General features: G+C 35.6%; 1 protein-coding gene across 1 annotated transcript in view; it reads right to left on the bottom strand.

Moving 5' to 3' along the window:
- Window positions 1-1,283: 1,283 nt before the first annotated feature.
- ZFC3H1 (zinc finger C3H1-type containing) overlaps window positions 1,284-21,355 on the bottom strand; it is a 55,161-nt gene continuing 35,089 nt past the window's right edge. Inside the window, exons 17-35 of the mRNA XM_031055611.1 lie at window positions 20,976-21,107; window positions 19,931-20,052; window positions 19,290-19,391; window positions 18,825-18,938; window positions 17,738-17,921; window positions 15,803-15,989; window positions 15,208-15,399; window positions 13,069-13,306; window positions 11,814-11,919; window positions 11,521-11,719; window positions 10,918-11,012; window positions 9,914-10,024; window positions 7,580-7,684; window positions 7,326-7,491; window positions 6,564-6,664; window positions 5,358-5,459; window positions 4,734-4,773; window positions 2,261-2,323; window positions 1,284-2,135 (exon numbers count right to left, since the gene is read on the bottom strand). Coding sequence (XP_030911471.1) covers window positions 1,998-2,135; window positions 2,261-2,323; window positions 4,734-4,773; window positions 5,358-5,459; window positions 6,564-6,664; window positions 7,326-7,491; window positions 7,580-7,684; window positions 9,914-10,024; window positions 10,918-11,012; window positions 11,521-11,719; window positions 11,814-11,919; window positions 13,069-13,306; window positions 15,208-15,399; window positions 15,803-15,989; window positions 17,738-17,921; window positions 18,825-18,938; window positions 19,290-19,391; window positions 19,931-20,052; window positions 20,976-21,107 — 2,497 coding nt within the window. The 3' untranslated portion in view covers window positions 1,284-1,997. The remainder of the gene's footprint in view (window positions 2,136-2,260; window positions 2,324-4,733; window positions 4,774-5,357; window positions 5,460-6,563; window positions 6,665-7,325; window positions 7,492-7,579; window positions 7,685-9,913; window positions 10,025-10,917; window positions 11,013-11,520; window positions 11,720-11,813; window positions 11,920-13,068; window positions 13,307-15,207; window positions 15,400-15,802; window positions 15,990-17,737; window positions 17,922-18,824; window positions 18,939-19,289; window positions 19,392-19,930; window positions 20,053-20,975; window positions 21,108-21,355) is intronic.

Here is a 21,355-nt window from a genome sequence, read left to right as displayed (position 1 = left end):
TCAAGCAAGACTGGGTCAAAGGCCACATGCATCAACCCTGAGTATTTTAATCAGAACAATATGGATCAAGGCCAATGGAAATCAGAACACTGTGGGCTTTCAGTTTCCCCTTCCCTACCTCCAAGTATGTTGAGAAGCTGTTAAAGCAGAGTATTATGATTAATCCCTGATGAAAATGTAAAGTTTAATGTCTCCTTTATAAAGGTCTTCTGCTCTAAAGTTGCTATACAGCAAGGCAAGAAAGGTCACAAAGTAACAGCCCTAAGTGCAATATGAGACTAAGGTAAGGATCACACAGGCCAGCATTGCAAGTGCTCTAGCCCTTGACAGCTTTTCCATTTTTAACAGTAGAATAGGTAAAATGGTATCCCACTAAAAAAACACTGCTGCAGAAAAATATCAACTACTTATCGGGAAAATTTTAAAGACAAACTACAAAAAAATATTTAGCTAATCTATGTAAGACAGCATTCATCAAACTTAAGGGGGTTTTCAGTAGAACGACTGAATACGGCACTTGTGTGGAGTTTGCCACACTATGTAAGGGTGAAAAAAACCAGGACACCACCCCACTTCAGTAAAGAGGTTTGAGTCAGTTTTCAAATACTGGTTGTGTAGTCTGTAGGAAAACTTGGCCATTAAACTGAGTACTTGAAGTTTTATTCTTAAGCACGAATGATAAAATTAAATATGAATTGTTTAAAAGGACTTAAGGTGCAGAAACACTCTCTGTTCCCCTGGATGAAAACCAGTATTTCCCACTTTTTCCTCCTTTAAGACAGCTGCTTCATGTTTAGCTTCAGATAAAGTAAGGGGTTTGAAAGCTACTGGAAATGATATGTCAAACTACTTTGCCCCATTCTCTACCATGAAGACCACTCATTTACTGGCATCTTAATGAAACACCTATGCAACAGGTACTACAGCCACCTTTTGATACGACTCTCTCTACAGTGTACATGTGTCAACTTCAGGAAGTGGGCCTCATTTCACTAAGGGCAAAAAGGACAATATAAAATGCATTTTCCTTTACTGAAGTGGGATTGTTGATAGGAATAGCTCTTATGGGACAAACAACTGTGTACCTGAGGCAAGGGGATGAAAAATCCCCAAGGGGACAGTTATTCTATATCCACAATAGGCAGCTCAACCACACTTGCTTACCTCTTGATCAAAATAACAAAAGATTTCCTTCTTTTTAAAGGTCAGCTTGTATTGAAAATCTCTGTAAAAACCACCTGTAACAGTGCAAAGTAGTACCAAAACAAAACAGATAAATATTCTTTTTCTTTAAACTGTTAAACTTTATTATAAATTAAAATTTCTTTACAAAAAATTGCACATAATTGACCACTCTTAGGTTCTGATGCACTGGCATTTGCAAAAGTTTCTTTAATCTTCAAGTTTAATAGTCTCTGCCATGAGTCCAATGCAGAAAAGGGCAGTAAGCAACCCTCTTAGAGCCTTCAAGTGCAAGAAGCATACTTGTGGCCACGGCAGTTACACTTTCCTTAAGAGCGGCTGCTTTTGTTTTAAATCCTGTAATGAAAAAGTCTCAAAAAAGGTTTAAAAAAGGAAAAAAACCCAAAATGGACTAGTTGCTTTTTACTGTAAACACAGCCCAGTAAATTAATCCCAAACACAGATCTCTCAGGCATCAGCGAGAGTGTCAAGTGAATCAGGAACAGCAAAACAAAGAAAACAGTAAATAAAAAGAAAACGTAAAAAAATAAAGTCTGTCATTTTGATTAACTATACTTACGTAGATGACGTTATGAGAATCTGGCAGGGCCCAGAAGCAAGGCCAGACAGGGAGTTCATGTTTCCAGAGGAAGGTCATGTTAATTGTTTCCAGGTTCAAGGAAAGCAGACTGGAGACTTGATATGCTCAGCAATACTCATCTGCCTTACACAGATCCTAGGGCATGGATCAGCCTGAAGAATCATTCAACTGATTTTGGCATTTTATAGAACTTATGGCTGACCATACCCAGCGTTCAGAGATTCTTGTTTTCTGTTCTGTAAGTGTTTAAATTTAAAAGCTCATCTAGGCTGACTCCAACCTCTTGGCACTTGGAAACTAGTTTTCTCAGGTTATCAGTTTTACCTCCTCCTGATGCTTCAAACAAGAGTTGCTGAAAGAGATGGGGAAGCAGATATAAGATTTAGCCAGAGCCTGAGCATCACCACATCTATGGATATGGGATATGCAGAGAATTTATATGAAACCTCAAACTTAATCATAACGAGAAAACATTACATCTTTCCACAGTGTTGCACATAGAGGTAACTTCTGAAGGGCTCTCTGATATAAATGATGGACCTGTAAAACAAAGGCAAGTATTAAAAGTCAGCACAATTTCATGCACTCAAAATGAATTATTTGAAGCACAAAAATCTCTTGCAATGATTTTTTTAATAGTTTTGAAGTCAAGCATTAAACTGGTACTAAAAGCAAAGGCAAATTTATATCTGACCTTAATTCTGACCCTTGTATGAATATGATTAGTTACATGAGGACCTGCTATTTTTCTTCACAAGATTCTTGCCTCATTCATTGCACAGGATGGAACACATTCAGGGAATGAAGCAGCTTACTGAGTATTTCTTTCACCACTCAATATGTAGTCTCAACTCTTATTTATTGCATATCATCACAATCCTGCAATGAAAATAACTGTTTCATGGGCTTTTTTTCCTTCAGCATCTATCTATCTACGCTTCAACAATCAGTATGAGTCTTTGCAACTCTCAAAAAAAAATGGTTTTGCCATTTTACGGTTCAAAATAGAGGACTGAAATATTTAATACCAGTACTTACTCAAGTGTCCTTCAACTACTGGTATCTTAAGTCCCAACTTCAATCAGAGTCACTAGGGGAGGTATTTGTTGGCATTTTAAATACTTGTACCCATTTTCATATTCTTTTAACAAACCTTTACATGACCTCTGAAGGAAATAAATGACAGGTTCTCCAGGAACAGGAAATCCAGAATCTGAACCACAATTCAATTTTAAACCAAGATCCTACTTGTTTACTAGAAAATCCAGTTATCTGGAACAATCACTGATTTGTGTAAACAGTTTTAAGTGCTCACTACATCCCAGACCAAAACCCCCACAAAAACCCAACTGCACTGTGTGTGACTACTTAAGTGATTTTACCATATACAGTATAATTAGTGAGGTGGTTGCAGAAGAAAACCACAAGATTTCTTCTGGGTGTAATCCAGCTACAGTGTTTCATATATGCCTTCATTTTAATTGGTTCATTTTCTTTAAGGGCCCTCTTTTTATGCATTTGACATATATTTTTCTAACCAAACAAATGAGAGCTCTTTTCAGTCACCAGCCTTACTACAGGCAGTGTTTTAAGATGTAGTCCATCTAATACAATGACTGAAGCAGGGATCTGTGATTAATTACAGATTACACCAAACCATCAACACAGAGACAGAATTAAGGTTGAATAGGCAATCCAGCCTTTGATATCTCCTGACTTTGAGTTATTTGATCTAACAAACAAAGTAATTCTGCTTAGGGGATGTTCTTCTTAAACATTCTAGGAGACCACAGAAAAGGAAAGAAAACATTTAGTATGTGAGTCTGACAACAGCCATGCTACCCTCTATGGATAAGTTAAAGCTTTAATATCGATTCAGAAGACCACTGACAAAAAAGGAGGATGCTAAGAGTAAGTCACTATTAAGATGACACAAAACCAAATACAGCAGAGAAGTAGCTCAAATACCACAAACAAGAGTTGAATCACAAATCCAGGGCCTCATGACAGCCCCCACCCTCAAATACACAGCATTTTTTCACAGGTGGAAGAGTATTTTGAAGGTGACAGCAACAATACCAGGAAGGTAATTCTACTTGAAAAGTGATGCAGTTGCTGTGCCAAAAAACCCATTTTGAGTTTCTACACAGAGTGATATTTCCCTACTCTAAGTACTAGTAAGTAAAGCTATTATATTGGAAAAAAGGAGCTGGACTCCTGTGTGTGGTCAGGAACCATGGAAACTCTTTTCGTACACTAGTTTGGCAGACCCCCACCCTTCCAACTACTTCACAGAACCAAAGAATGGTTCGGGTTGGAAGGGATCTTACAGATCATCTAGATAACAAACCCCCTGCCATAGGCAGAGACATCTTCCACTGAACTAGATCAGGTTGCTCAAAACCCCACACAGTCTGGCCTAGAAACCTGAAAGCAATCTACAACTTCTCTGGGCAACCTGTTCGTGTCTCACCACTTCAAAATAAAGCTGTTTTTTCTAATCTATCCAATCTATCTCTCAGTTTGAAGCTATTCCCTCTCACCCTAGTATGACATGCCCTTGCAAAAAGTTTCTCTCCAGCTCTCTTGTCCACTTGTAAAGACAGTCATTATCATCTTCCAGCATGAGTCTTGCTTCCCTCTGCTAGAACTTAAAATACAACAATCTCCTCCAGGTAAAAAGCAAAACAAATGGGAGAAGAATACAGCCTTCCCAGTATGGGGAAGATACACAGAAAGAGCATGCACTCGTTATACAATCCATTCTACCTCACTTGTCAAAAACATTTCTCACACCTGAGGCACACGTTTTGGTGTGTATAAACAAGAGTATTTCAACTAACTAGGAATCTTGGGTTTACAAGATTATCATTGCTTTGGATAAAGCCAAGGAATGAGAATTTTTACAGAATTTCATAATTACTCATTTTAGTACACTGTGTTGACTTACTTCTCTTTGTCCCATTAGAAAGCATTCGGCAGCAATGGCTCTGAGGAAAAGAAATATATAAAAACATTTATTCTTGAATTATTTTAAATGCCATTAATGGCAGAATACTGACTGTGGAATGGAATTACTAATTCCTTGAGAAGAAACTAACTTCCAATGAGATTAATCTATTGTGAAAATAGAAAAATAGCCATTTTTTAAAAACAACCTTACATGAGCAAGACATTTCAGTGGTTCCCCATTATGAACAAACACTGAAGAAAAAGATCAGTTCAGCATCACTGGATAATGGAGAATACTGCTATTGTGATATATAAAGGGGAGGGGTAGAGAGGGGGAGACAGAAGTCAATAGTTGAATTTTAAAAGGCAACTTGTAAACATATAATTCATATTTATCTGCATAATATCCATTCACTCAAGTTTCTCCAAGAGGGAAATTTCATTTCTCGTTTTAAAGAAGTGACAGTACCTCTGTCTGCTGTAACGAAGTTACTCTCAAAATAAGCTTATGAACCTCCGAGTACAAGCCCAATTAGAAGGACATTTCAGATTTACCTTTGTGAAGTAAACCTTACAAACAAAAGCAATAGCTATGAAAACAGATGTATGACTGTTGCATTACATTTTCCAGATGGCCAGGCAAGTTGGGATATTATATGTAAACATCTTGGCTTGTAGTTTCAGAATCTGAACATTGCTCTCCTCCCAGTATCGCAGAAGCAGTCTGTAAAAGGCATTCATGAGAAAGGACCAGTGCTCTAATCACTTGGAATAGAAAAGCTATCCAAAGACAGAAACACATTACACAAAATACATTATACCTAATCTGAGTCAAAAGTTACAAGTAGGAAAAAGCCCAAGCCACCATATACAAATTTGATATTTTCCTAAGAACAAAACAAGACAGACTTTCAGAGAATAACTAAGAAGTGTGAAATCAGAGAGAAAACATGATCTTGGCATATTATAAGTGGATTCGCTTCTAGCATGCACAAGGTAACTACACATTTGAAAAGAGACAAATTGGTTTTATAGTAATGGGGCTAGGGATAATATTCAGTCAGTTCTGCTCACCCATTTCATGCAGTATCAACACTGTCTAAGGGAGCTGCAAGTTCCATCTAGACAGAATCGCAACTTGGTTTAAAATGAAGCCTTCAACTTCATGTGCTAAAGGCAGGTGTGTCACACTCTCCCCATGCCCACAACCACACGTGAGCCTTGCTTTGAGTTCTTTGGGGTCACTGTTGATGATGAACAGTGTTTTGGGACTTCTCAATATTGCTCAAATATTCATGTGTTCAGTGCACCTGAACACAGTAAAATATGGACTCTCATCCTGGCAGAGCACGTTTTGAAACACTGTTAAGAACCAGTGTAATGCTTACACTAACTGGTCCAGATTTCCTTTAAATTATGATGTATCATTGCTAAATAAATGTCAAATTAAGCCTTAAGCTAGCACTGTTATAGACTGGTATATCCATTTTTATCTGTTCTGGAACTATACTTGTAATAGATCACCAAGTAACAACAAGATTTTAATATATATCTGATGTTTCTCTACCCACTTGAAATTTTGACCATTTGAAGTCATCATGTACAATGCAGAGTTAATTTCTGTATAATTATAACCTGTCTGTAGATAGAAGAGAACATTGTCAAATCTAAGATTGAGGTGATGTCAGAAGGCACAATATGCCTCAAGCAACATGCAAAAATAGAGGAATAGTTTTACTTCTGTAGTAGAAAGCAAATCATGCATGTCTTGCACAAAAAACAATAGTTATGTTAATCACCTGCCTTAATTGAAAGTATTTTTACATACCTCAGTGCAAGTCCAGGATTAGTAGGCATGGTAGAACAAAACCGTTCCAAGGTTTTGGAATGCTGAGATTTTGGAATGCAGCTCAAATAAAAAAGAATTACCTGCAGAATTTGAATTATAAACATTAATCCACTTTATAGACTTATTCTGCTAAGAATAAAGGTATGACAAACTATGAACACTATGACTAAAATGAGTTGCCACCTTCAAACCTTATCCCTCAAGAACACATAAATCAATTTGAATAATATGAATTTAGTGTCAAGTTGCTAACACCACCTATTTTAGTCCTTCTAGCCTGCATTTAATACATAAAGAAAAATGCACTGCTTGGTAGCAAAATGGGATCCAAGATTTCTGCAAGCTTTATTCTGTCTGTGTAAGTGCTCAACTTTTTCCTCCTACTTCATTTCTTCTGTTTCTCAACCGTTATAAACTCTATGATCAAAACTCTTTCTATCTGCAGACTCCTCTTGTATAACCATATCTTCCTTCCCTCACCAACTTTCTCTTTTCTCTAGAAAAAGATCTTTTTTCATTACCATGTCAAAGTTTATCTTTGCATTACAGGAGCTTTATTTGAAAAGGTCACTGCTAGATACTCTTCTGCTCAAAACACTACTACACTCAGACACTTCCTCCTTTTTCTAGCTCTCAGTGTTCATATACTGGTGCTGGACTTGAACAAATAGATTACAGGTACGTGCTAACAGGTCATCAGCCACTTTGTTTAACTAAAACTGTCCACAGACACATTTTTACCTTATTATGAAACTCATAATTGGTCCAATAATCAGCAGTACTAAATGGAATTGGATATTGTGTGGGGACTGTCACCAGACATCTGTTCACTAGATCAGTAAAAAGCTTGAATTCTTGAACTTTGTTGCTGGATTCAACAACTTTGCTATTGAGAAAAACAAGGTAACTGGAAGAAAAAAAAAAGAAAAAAGATGGTTCTGGTAGTGTTCATTTAATAGTTGAGATTAATTAACTTTCTTCCCTTAAGAACTTACTCCAACCAAATGTTCTGAACAGTTTCCTGCTGCATCACTGCCCCCAGAGCTGCTTCATAAGCATCCAGTGCTTCACCAACACTTGCATGAAGAGACTGGCACAAACTGTTTATAATAAAAAGATAAAAACTGTTGTGTGTAATAATGACACAATTAAGAATTTCCCATTCTCAGATGCAACAAAAAAAACCAGTGTTTTCAGCTTAACTGTATCATGGACTAATTTATCAGTGAATTTATTAAAATGGGTAAGTCTCAAAAGTGGGTAACAAGGAATAATAAAACAACCATGAAGTTTGAAATACAACCCTTAAAAATAAATATTACAAACTGTCTTCTACTCCTGTAAAGTACCCTTTACTAATACTAATAGGAATGCTCTAATTGCTACAGAATATGGAGACAAGTCTTGAGTTTCCATTTCAAGAGCTCCAGAACAATACATTTTGAAGTCCAATTAAAGCCACTTGAGAAATACTATCAGGCTCTGGCAACAAAGTTAGTATTTTGAAACAAGTATTACCAGGATCGGGGGTAGAAACATACTGATTGTGTCAGAGGGAAAAAAAAACCTGACAAGAAAGATCAAAAAAACCCCCCTTAATTTTCTTCAACAGTTTCTCAAAGAAACATACAGTTAGACCAACACAGAAGACCTAATCAAAGACAGGAGCAGACACATTCTTAGATCAAGACACATGAAAACTCCGTATTTCAAAGTGTAACATAAGAATGAAAAAAAAATTAAGGCTTGCAGTAAGTAATGAGGGGGAAAATCTAACAACCTCATAAAGAAGGAGTACATAGAAATATAAAAAGACAGGCCTGACCTTGCTACCCAGCCCTCCTGACTAAAGTTACAGAATCTGTGGGTGATTCTACTCCTGTTTCCCCAGGAATTATTAACTAAATCACCTATTTGCTACTCTTTCTAAAATAGTGTGTGCATGCATTTGTTTGCAAGCACACACACATGGTACACACAAATGATCTTTCGAAGTAAAACATCATTACAAGACCCTTAAGGCTTTGCAGATTTCAATCTATTTTTAGTTGGTAAAAGTGAACTTTTATGGTTTTGGTCCTCCATACCTGAAGAAAGGTAATACAGATACACAGGCCCAGGTACCTAGACACTTACTGCAGCAAAACTCAGCATGAGAAACACTCAATTATTAGCTCTGAAACTAATTTAGGTACTTATTTCAAGAACATTTATTTTCCCTCCTAGAAGAAGGTGCTAAAATACAGGAGAATCTGAGCTTAAGTCAGCATAGTTTATGACTAAATACTGACCTAAAGTGTCTTAGTAACAACACTTCTACTGTGTGAGCGCCAAACCCAAAACTGAGCTTGTCAAGAGATATTTTGTTAAAAATCAAAATTAAGAAGTATTTAAGTTGACAGTAATAGACAATGCAAAAAAAAATCCCATAAAGATAACCTTTAAATAAGGTTTTGATCAAATTTTCTTGAAAACTATACATTTTACCTATAAGTTGTCCACCAATTACAAACAATAAGCAATAGTGTTGAAGTTCTGAGGATTTTCGCTCAGTATGCGAAGCAATATCATCCTTGCCCTTTTACTTATCTGAAAAGCCAAATAGCTACTTGTGAAGACTGACAAACCCAGACCATGAAATGGTAAACTTAAATAGTGTAAGTCAGCACCTCAGTAACCACAGTTAAGTAAGTGGTGTAAGTTACAGACAGCTAATAATGTGGTCTCTGGCAATCCTGTATACTGCTGCTATCAAAAGGAATGATGGAAGAAATAGAAAAACAAAAGAAAAAAGATTGTGTATACATGACAAAGACATGCTCCTTTACAACCTCTCGTGGAGGAATAGGTCACTCTCCTGCATTACTTTGCTGTGGAGCTTCTCCATGAACAGCTAAAACAATGAGTCAAGGAACTGGGGAGATCAGGACTAAGCAGAATGGAAACTTTTATAAAGTAAAGCTATTGTAAAATAAAAGAGAGACAACTGAAAACCAAGAGAAAGAAAAACACTACTAGTAGCAGCAACCTAAACCAGAAGTAAAACAAGCAAAAACCATTTTGAGATGAACACATCTATTACCATTCCTATAGATCAGAATTTCTGAAAGATTTCTCAAGTGGAAAATTTAAGCTGACATGCAACTCAGTTTCATAAAATTATCTCCATTGTGCAGCAGGCCAGAATGTTCTCTAAGGACTGGCCAATCATTTATTCAGAGAATCCAAAGTGATACACCCTTAGGCAAGTAATGAATACTCTGCTTTTGAAAATGTAATTTTACTCAGACACAATAGCTGTTTCTCAGAAATTCCTGGGAAAATCTCACCAGTAGATCTGCCACAGATATGGGATTTGCTGGTTAACAACATCATCTGTAAGATGTTCTTTATAGAGAGGTGATGTAAATTCAATTGGCATTGGAAAATTCAAGAGATATCTACAAGAGAAAAAAGTAGTAGTAAACAAGAATAGCCTTCTACGTGGAAGAATCCTATGTAGGTGTAACATTCAGTTATGAATGTTATAGTTCATGAAAAATACTAAAAAAATGCACTTCTCCTAGATTTCAGTTTAATTCTACCCAGATAAAATCTGTACAGAAAGCATTTCACAGAAATATAGAAATAATTAATAAAGAAAGCATTCACTCTTTCATTATATACAAAGTTAAATGTTGCCTTATATGACAGACTCTCCTCTTCCTTCATAAAATGCATCAAGTACTAAACAAATGTAAGCAAGAAAAAAATCTGACACCTAACTTATAGATAAAAACATTTCAAAAGCTCATCTGAGTAAGCTTTAGTATGGAAAACTTTTGCTTTGAAGACCTTCACAGGCATCATAGGGAACGTGCAGATTTCAAAACTTCTGTCTTTCAACTAGGTGCTAAATTCCAGGGGAAAATCATCAGGCTACATATGAAACTTGTATCTTCTCAACAATAATCTAATTAATAACATGCTGGACCTCTTGATGGAGGTCTTTCTCAAGTGCCTAAACAGTGTTATTTTAGATATGTAATTTTAGACACCTAGCTTTAGGGGGGAAAAAAAACCAAAACCAACTTTGGTATATATATGATTGATTTTCATTACCCAAATCCAGACCCTCAACATTTTTGCTGTTTTATTTTTAGATATTCATGGTTCTACAAATTAGTGCCTATGCAAAAACAAGTGTAAACCTTATGCCAAATCACTATTCACTGAAGTTTTGGCAAAACATGCCATGCTAAAAAACAAGAGTTTAAAAGTTCTAGATAACCATGCAATTCAAGAAAATGCCAATGTTTCCAAAATTTAAATTAAAATATTATTCTAAACGTACCTTAAAAGATCCATGGGACCATGCTCTTGGCATGTATTCTCAAAGAAAGCTGCCACGAAATCTTGCAACAGTGGAAGAATACTGCTTGACCTTTCCTTTTTTGTTGTTTGGGGTTTTTTTTAAATGAAAAAAAAATCAAACATCAACCTGAATATGATGATACTAATAGAAGCAAACATCAACCTGAATATGATAAGACTAATATAAGCAAAATAAATTACAAGTGGTGTGTTTATCTCTGCAATGCTCCATTGTCTTCATTATCTCACAAATGAAGTTTAAATGGGGCTGTCAGCAGTAGAAAGAAGCTGAAAAAATATTACAGAGTGTGCTTTTACTTTCTGTAATTCTTGCTTAACAATATTACTAATACTGAATTAGAACAACACCAATTATAAATCTATGGTTTTATGTAATTGCTAAGATTATATTTTATCATGTCACTTGTCTTGCCAATTATAGTTTTCCTATTTATAGGAAGGCATACTAGACATTACAAAAATACCACTAAGTTGAATCAATTTTTTAAGATTTTTAAACACACTAAGCCTAAACTTTGCAGAGCTAGCAGACCAGTGAGTAAGTTTTGAAGCGGAGTATTACCTGTGAAACAAGAAATTTACACAACCGATAAAAAATTTCTGCATTCTGAGGATTCTTCTCAAAAGCTCCCATCCACACCTTGTGGGCATTTTCACTCTGCTTCATCTGCAAATACAAGGTGGCCAAACTCTCCAAGAGCTGACAGTTGTTAGGGCAGAGCTCCAATAAAGACTTACAAAGTTCTGCAGCAGACTCCCACCTTAAAAAAACAGTAAAAGTTAAGTTTAACAAAAAAAAAAAAAAAAAAAAAAAAAGTCGAGTACTCCAGTTAAGAATGTCTTGAAACAACTTACCTTTCAAGAAGTTTCAGCAAAGCTATCATGTTCCTATAGAGAGGAAAGCAGGTAACTACTCTTTTGTCAGCCTCAAGGCTTTCATCAGTACATGTTTTGACTGCATCTACAAAACAAAAGTAAAAAACAAAGCCTTTACACCTGAAACTGTGTCAAAGTTACGTGAAGCCTTAACATAATAAAATGTTTCCTGGAACATAAGGAAAATACATAAGTGTAAGAAGAGATTTCTGAGAGTGCTTTTTTTGCAAATTCTTAGAAATACATGATCATCTTTGGAAAAGCTCTCATTACTTATCACCACAGTGCAAAGACAAAGCTTTCAGTTTCATCTCCTAGTCCTTTTAAAAATAGGAACCATCCTACCAATGAAACATTAAAGCAATGTTACAGACAGCAGTATATCCCTAGATTTAAAATCACATTCCAAGATTTTCAGCGTAGCTGCTGAAAGCTATTGAGGCGAAAGCTAAGGCAGGATATTCCTTTTCTCCTCAGCATAACAAAAAGTCATCCAACAATGAACACCCCATTACCACAGCTAGACTGCCTTCACTCACACACCTGGGCTACTGCATTAATCCTGGAGTATTTCAACACTGCATTACCAACAGCAGCATAGATATTCTCAGTTGCAACTTCATACTGCTGCTGGCTAACCACTAAATACTGACATTTAGAAATACTATATAACAGTATTTGTCTGCTACTATGAAGTCTACCTCTGGCAGCACTACCATAAGCTAAGAACTCAATTTCTTCTATTTTTCATTTTAAACAAATTATTCAATTTACCTGAACTGTGAATTAAGATAAACAAATGCATTGTTCTGTCTCTTAAGGAAATACACTAATATTCCAGGAAAGTAACTTCCCAATACACATATCCTACCTGAGGGGAAAAAGGGTAAGAAAGAATGACAGCTGAACTTTGGTTTTATGCTTGCATAAGCCCAAGAAAACTAGCAATGTCATACAATCACAAGCCACTGACTGATCTTTTTCTCTGAACTATCATATTCTACCAAGATAAAGCTGAGCTGAAACTACAGATGAAAAACTCAAGAGTGTTGGTTAAGCACACAAGAACGTGCATTTTCCTCACTATTACGGTTAAATCAAAATGCAATGCTCACTGGATTAACTGAATGGCTTAACATAGTCATCAACACTGACTTGAAATTCTGAAGTTGAATAATACTTTTGAATTACAACATGTGAAGAATGTATTAAGTATTTATCACCTTAATCTTACCTTCAAATATAGCTAGAAGTGTATCAGGATCAGTCTTCACATCTTGAACTGTCTGCCATGGTATTAAAAATGGCTCTTTGTGCACAATCCTTGAAGGACTGACATTGGCTGGATCATACAACTTGACTGGGAGAACACCAAATTCAATTAGATGTACGTAAGCCAGCCAAGCCAAGCAACGGTCACTCGCAGTAAGGTGTTCTGATATAATCTTTTCATTTGCTGATTTTAAAGCATTCTGTAAAGGTTGAAAGAAATACATTACATTTCAGCCAAAGAGTCTAAGATTTAAGAACAGGAAAAGAAAACAGGAAGAGTAGGTTTTAATATTCTCAAAACTTTTCCAGAGAGCAGACAGGAACTAATTCTTTATGTAAATCAGAATCATATTCAGCTTATGTGAATGCATGGTTATTCAAATTATGCACAGTTTGTAGTAAAAGGTTCAAGAAAAACCACAGAAGATTGCTATTGCAAAAAGTGAATAGACACTTTGAAAACACACATCTCCGAACATGTGTTCATTCCACTTTCCTGTTTTATTCTCCTATTGCTTCCAGTTCCATAAGAAGTAATACAGTAGCCCTAGATACAACTCACCTACAACCTGGATTCAACTTGCTATATCCTACTAGGTCTTGTGCATTTGGGGTTGTTTGTTTGGCTTGGGGTTTTTTTATTGAATTCTTGTTATAAAACTACTAAGTTTCAACTATTAAAGTCCACCATCTCTAGACATGTTTTAAAAATGTTTTGGAAACCTCACTGAGAACAAGGATACTACTTGAAATTTTTCTACTAGTCATATGCAAAGATAGAATAGTCCAGTTAGTCTAGCAGATACTAAATAAAATAATTAGGGCATGCAATTAAATAAAGTCTAAACACAATTTCTTTCTAAAACACAACAGAACCTCATGACTAGCAACATGTCAACATTTTCTGGACAAACACAGTATGATCAAAGAACATATTTTTCAACAGAATGAATATACTTGCAAATTTATGCAAAATTCAGCAGAACACAAGTTGGTGAAAACTGGTGTTTCAAAAGCATTTCACTTAATACTTGAAAAATAAGTCCACAAAATACTTGAAAAAATTTGCTTTCAAGTTTTCCAATACACACTGCTATTTACACTGAAGTAGCAGTTACTTCAAAATTATTCTCTCTGAAATACAATTAAATAATCTCTTGCCAAGCCATTCTTTTGAATACACATTTCAGATTAATTTGGAAAAAAAAAAGTTTGACTTTGTGACGATGCTTTGAAGAAAGGTGAGGGTAACCAACCAGTGTAATTTTCCCTGGATTTCCATGTTGATTTCACACAAATAGTTTTTTCTCCAGAGCCCTGCTCTTTTTATGCATTCAGATTTACATTTCTCAGTACATTTGGGGAAAGCCAGCACAGCATTGTGCTTTCTCATTCCAACTGGAGCCAGACAAAAGCCTGAGGTTCTCAAACTCTGAGGGCAGTGACAGACAGCAGCAAGCAACAGGTGGCACCTACTGGCAGGAATGAAACAACCTGCAACTGAAAGGACAGAGCTCCCAATTCGGGAGAGGGTGGTGTCCATTTTTCACCCTCAGCCACCACTTTTATCATCAACACAAGAGTTAACAGTCACCTAAATTACTTCTACAGTCATAGTTCTGGCCTGAGATAACTCAATGACTTCAGAGTTGACAGGAGCAATAAAATCTAATCTAACAGTCTCCAGATTTTAGAGTAGGGCAATACTGTTAGGTAACTACTATGTTCTTTCCCAAGAACTAATGGTTTGATAATTTCTGTAGCAATTTTGAATACCTGAGGCAATACTCTCAGACCTTTCACTGCAAAAACCTGATCTATGGTTTACAAGAAACCAAAAAATAAAGTATCTTTACTTTTTGGGGAATTATTTTGAGACCTAATAGTCTAGGCTACTAGCTACATGAACAAAAAAAAGTAGGCAACAAAACCCTCAAAGCTATACCCCGCTTTTAAAATGGCATCATAGCTCAAAGCAGAAGCCTCTACTTGTTGAAGAGATTCTCCCAAAGGAAGGCACAGTTCCACTAAAGTTCAAACTACCACAGTCACACTCATTAAAAAGGTGAAAACACTCCTGGGGCGGTAACTTGGAAGTTACCTGCAGCAGAACAAGAGCATTCTGATGTCTTCCTGTAAACAGGCTTAAATGAACCCTGTAGAGGAGAGTCTCCAGCAACTGAAAGGACACAAGATTTGGATTTTCTCCTCCTCCTGTCACTTCCATTAGGAACTGTAGCATCCTCCCACATACATAGTCTTTTCCATCAAAGGAATTCTCCAAATTCAAAAACTAGAAAGAAATAAATAGTAACAACAACCAGAATACAAGTAAAGCTTCTAGGTTAAGGTTTAAAAATCACACAGATCACGAACTTCAAATAATGCCTTGTGCTATCTTATCACATCGAATTTTCATATTAAACCTCAAAAGATACCACTTGAAATAGTACAAGAACATCCATGTTTTGTAATCAAGTTAACACATTGATTTTAAATAACTTTTATTACCAGAGGAAAACTCGTGATTTCTACAAATAACCTGCAAGAACCTGAATAGTTTCATTTTCAACTTTTGAGTTTTCAAAAACAGTGCTTTTCATTTGACACTTTCCCTGTCACGCCTGCTGACTTTATAGAGTAGAAAACACACACTTAGAGGAATGTTTAAAATATACTTTGGAATTTTTACTTACTGTCCACCAAATTTGATAAGAGGGAGCATATTCCACTGCTGTTTCACACATTTCCTGTATCTCCTCCTTGGTTCCTCTTTTTGAGAAAAGTCTGAGGTAATGACACCAGATTTCAGGATTTTCTTTGTTGCTCTCCAGGGCTCGAGCCAAAACATTTAAGGTAGAATCTAAACACTCAGATGATGAGCTGTAAAAATTAAATATTGATAAAGGACTCACATCAGCTGTGTTGGTATTGTGACTTCCACAGTATCAAATATGAAAATGCATGCTTTTAATTAGAATGGAAGTCACACACAGTTATCTTTTCTTACATGTTGTCCCTTACTATCAAAGTTTCAAAGCTTCAGCAAGTTTTCAAGTTTCAGCAGTTAGGAGGTAAAATTGTTATAGCGCACAGAAATAAGTATGCTATGAAGATTGCAAATTCAAATAGAAGAGTCCAAATCAACTGAAAATTGCTTAGATTGATCTCTAAGCAAAGTTCTCAAGCTGCAAGGATATAAAGGCATTTACATCATATAGGCTTAAGAACTTAAGTAGATACTTCAGAGGTGTAGTAAAAGCAAGTTATATTTTTGTTAAATATTTAATTTACTTTCTACAGTCATTATATGTAAGCCTTTATTTCAGCATATCATACAGGTTCTATCTCTAAGACATGGAAAAAATTGAAATTTTATTTTTGAAATAAAAAAAGTCATGAGATGATACCCACCAAGTAATATAAAATTAGCTGCAATAACTGACTATACTGCAAGCCACAGAGACAAGCTTTAATTCATAAATACATCTTCCATAAGACCACGGAATGCTTCTGAGGTCACACTTATTCTGAAAACATCTTTAGAAATTATTTTGCATGGACATTTATGAGAAGAAATACACAAGTCTCAAAAAAAAACCCTAACACAGTTAACCATGCAAAAGTCTGAAGCTTTCCCAATCCCACTACTTTCACCTACTAGAGCAGACAAGTTTCTTCAGAGTACTGAGGAAGTAGGAGTGGGAGAGGTGGCTGTTTTAAGAAAAGGATCCATATCTTCCACTAGGGTTTCTCTCTTCTTTTCTTGATTGTTTCCCAAGTACACTTACATTTAGAAGGCATGCTCTTCTCACGCTGCTACTTGCCAGTAATATTTTAATTATTGGCCTTCCCAGTTCTACCCTTTCTATTGTTCAGGCACCTACTGATACAGTTAAACTGATTTTTTCCTAATTTCCCACTATCCACAGTTTAAACAAGGCTTTTAAAGCAGAGCTGCTCCTCTCCATTCCCCTTGCTTCCTGCTACCGTTGCTCAACTGCACCTCACTATTAAAATTGAAGTCAATCACCATAATGGATGAAACCATCATGACAGAATTCCTATCCAAATGATTTGATTGTCAATAGAAACATGGCATCCTGCAGCATAATTTTAAGGAAGAGAAGTTAGAAAAACTCAGGAAACTGAAATTTTAAAAAAATACCACAAAATAAGAAACCAAGTCCTCAACTGGATGATTTCTACAGGCATAAAACCAACTATCAAAACTGTCCTTGTAAGAAAGATGGCTGATGAAAGTAATTTCAAAAATTATTCCAACCATTCAGTCCATAGGGGAGAATGATTTGAGTTCGCTGGCCCACTTTTACTGCTGGAAGTACAACATTCCACTGTAATCTTAACACAGAGCACTTTTCAAACATGAACAATTACTTCTCCCCCACTACTTTCCATCAGCTTCCATTCTGAAAAAGAACCTACCCAAAGATAAACCATCAGTGTAATTTATTACTCATATAATGTACTAAATATAATCTATTTTTTAACCTGCTTAAAGTAATGCATTTTTTGTGGTATTGTTGAAGAAAGTTCTTTCACATCAAATAGGAAACTTGATCATAGCAGCAAGGGCAAAAGTAGCAACGTCTCAAATGTAACAGACATACCCTTCATTTTGATTCAAGTATTTATATGCAAGTTTAATCCAAAGCTGTACATCACAGGGGTTTTCTTGGACACTCGCTTCCAAGTTGGAAATGTCATCAGTCTCACTTGTAAAATACCGGACATCATCTGGAGTCACCACAGTATCAAGCACTGGAACTCTTTTTTTATGTTCTGTGGGATGGGCTGTAAATAACACACAATTTTTTTAAAAAGAAAATTTCTTTTTTAAAACAGTAGTGACCAGTAACTCTCACAAGAGGTGGCATTTACATATTTCAAGTATATCCATTGATCACAACTAAATAGCATTATCTCAGCACTCTTCAAACTGTATTGTCTCTAGAGACCTGGTTATATTCCAAATGTGAAGGAATGAAAGAATTAGCAGTAAAGGCTGCCTTGATCAACAGACACCAACTAAGGCAGTTCATCAGGCAGCATCAGGAACTGAACATATTTGACAAAGAAAAATCTAATCTCAATTCTGAGCCTCAAAAAATCCTCTTTAGAGATTTGCTAACAAATCCTGAAGCTCCTACCTGCAAGAGTCACATGTGAAATGCTATCAGGTTACTGATGCTCTAGCAGCTTCCAAGTTTGAAATGCTTGCTTAACCACAGCTTTTTTTAACTCCTGATCTCACACCAAATACAAATTCTGTACAAATGGAAGGTAACTGAACACTCACATTTTACTATTTAAAGTTCAGGGGGAGGGGGAAGGAGAAAGCAGGGCTGCTGAAGCAAAATAAAACTTTTTTAAAATCCTAATGGTATATGGGCAATGCTGAAACGTTTTAGGGAAACAGTTCCTTATGCTCCTTTTAAGAACAGGTAATTAGATATTCCACCCTAACTTCCAGTCACATTAAAAAAAATCTAATAGAATTACAAGTGTAGGTCAACCTTTACCCAAAAATCTATGCAAAATAAAGTCTGCATACAGGAAGTATAAAGTAAAGAAAACTATTAAAAGCACTGGTTTTCTCAAAAAACCCTTTAAAAATCAAGTGTTAGAAAGAGGTGGGTAGGTGGGTGGGTTTTTTCCTCTAGTACTCATTTAAAGGGTGCCACACATCCAGATTACCATATTTAATAGGTCCAAACTGTTCCTCTTCACTGCTGCTACTGTCTAACAGAGGTTTTCTCCAGTACTTTGGCCTCCACTTCCTTTTCTCTTTCCAAGTTGTATGTGGAGGTGCTGTAAACAAAGCAGTAAAAATTCTTTCACTTTTCTGTATTCAAGAGTAAAGTATTTTTCCTAATAAGGATTTTAGATAAAAAGATTCCGTGAGTTCGACAGAAGTGCATAAATTTCAATACTACTTACTTTAAAATTATTCCACTTAAGTGCATAAATTCTACAAAGGGAACTCCAAAACTATTGTATTATTGCCTTAAACTCTGCAGACTTTGTTACCGTAGTCAGAATTTATAATACTGAGATAAATAAATTATATCAAAATATATTCTTGGTTTACAAAATCATCAAGGCACTTACATAGTTTTTACCCATTTATATATATTGTATTTAATCCAACAAGCTACTTACTGTGACTTTTACTCTCATTGACATTGCTGGCTAGAAGAACAGCCATCTGATCTACTGACATACGATCTCGGTTTATACCAAAAAGTTTTTCAACATATTTTTCTGAAACAAGAATATGTGCAGCTTAGGTAAGCATCTAGATTAAACAATTAAGTAACTTAACAGCAATTTAACCCAATCTATGATAAATTTATGAAATATGACTGCTTTAAGAGGCACGGTAATTTAACACACTAGCACAAAAAAATGAAAAATAAGCAAGTTCTGTTTGACAACTTGCCTATATGGCAAAGGCATTGTTATAAAATTCCAGCTCCACTGAAACAGGTCAGTCCAGTAGTTACAGAAAGAACCGAGGAAGGAGAGAGGTAAAGATTCCATGCTCACTGCTCCCCAACGCCCTGAATCCCAGCAATACTTTTTTTGAATGAAATGTTCCTTAGACCAGTGATTCTTTTCTTTCTGTAAGACACCAATGTAACTACCAACTACAAAGGACTGAAATGGACAACTGAAGAATCTTCATATAGCTGTATCTTATATACAGCTTCACATCAAAGTTCTTGCACCTAGAGCTTTCAATGAAACTCATTCCCTTCAGAAAATAATTTTTAGATACAAAAGAGAACAAAAGACTCAACCTGTGGCAGCGCTGATTTCCTCATCAGTGCTTTTTTCTGAACAGCCAATCAGTTCTAAATTGTAAGACAGAATATCCTGAAAGAGCTGCTTACGGCTAAGAGTGCAATCTTTCATGTGCTGCCTAAAACAAATAAATAAGCAATTAATACATTTATCATAGCAACAAATTATTAAGAAAGTTTTAGTACACACTTGGGTGAGGCATAAAGAAAACAATACCCACAGAAAAAGTACTGTTTGCTTTGAAAGTTGGTTAAATAAAAATTGGTTAAATGTATTTCTACATTTAACTTTTCTAAACTTTTCTTTCTAGTCTTTTTCTAAACTTAAGCCTACAGCACAGTATTTAGAACTTCCCAGTTCAAATAACGTAATAATAAGAATTAGATATCACTTTATATCTTAAAGAGTCAAACAATGGTCTGATGACAGCAACTAAAAGCTGATCCAGAATAAAGTTCACTCCTACTTTACCAGTAGTTAGGTTTCCATATTGAGTACATTCCTAGCCAATTCATATCCACTTTTAAATATACTGCACAAGATTGGTAAACAAGTTATTTTAATACAATTTAACATCAGCCTTTAAAGAAACAAACTTAGCTAGTACTTTTCCAGGAAACTAGAATTACACTACAATATTATTGCTTTTTCACTTAATCAATCATTTGGTATACACTTTTCAAATCAAGGGAGCTTAACAGTTTCAACCACTATGTGAGGTTCTATGAGTTGAAGTCATGTTGAAGCTGTATATAACCAGATCCATTTGAATTACTAGAAAAATGTTAGATATTCTCTATCGGGCCATACAATTTTTCTAAATTTACATCTAAAGAGCCTCCTCTTTCTTCATGGCTTAGTTGAAAGGGGTTTTTCTTCCAACTAATATCTGTAATAGAGTATTAAAAATAACCTTGTCTAGAACTTGTGCATAGGACCACACATCCAGATCTTTCACAGAAAAGAAAAATGTACTTCTTTCAGACTCAGACATCTAGAAGAGAGGTTTAGTTTAAGCCACGAAAATAAAGAAGAACTTACCACTGACAGTCATCATCATTACACGTGCCTGTTAAATCAAAGCGGCAGAAACACTGTTTTGGCTCAATCATATTGCTATACGTTATTGAACTGAGGTACAGCTTCTCCTTGGTACGGAAATAAGGGCTAAACCTAAAATGAAACAGCAAATTATGGTCATAAAGTACACAAGACAAGACATTCATTTTCTAAAAAAAGTAATTTCTAAAAAAAAAGAATCATTTTCTAAAAAAATCACTCGTATTAAATCTCATTATTTCCAAATCCCTGCTACTAACCAAAAGTATCATTAACCTACAGGCTAAGAACAAGGTAGAAACAAGAGCAAGAGGAAGGGAACAATGGAATACTTCTCAACCTAATTAAGTTTTCCTCTATCA

This window comes from Geospiza fortis, unplaced genomic scaffold (assembly GCF_000277835.1).
Source record: "Geospiza fortis unplaced genomic scaffold, GeoFor_1.0 scaffold166, whole genome shotgun sequence".
Classification (NCBI taxonomy): Eukaryota; Metazoa; Chordata; class Aves; order Passeriformes; family Thraupidae; genus Geospiza; species Geospiza fortis.
Note: the sequence above shows the minus strand (reverse complement) of the source record. Positions and strands in the feature narration are given on the sequence as shown.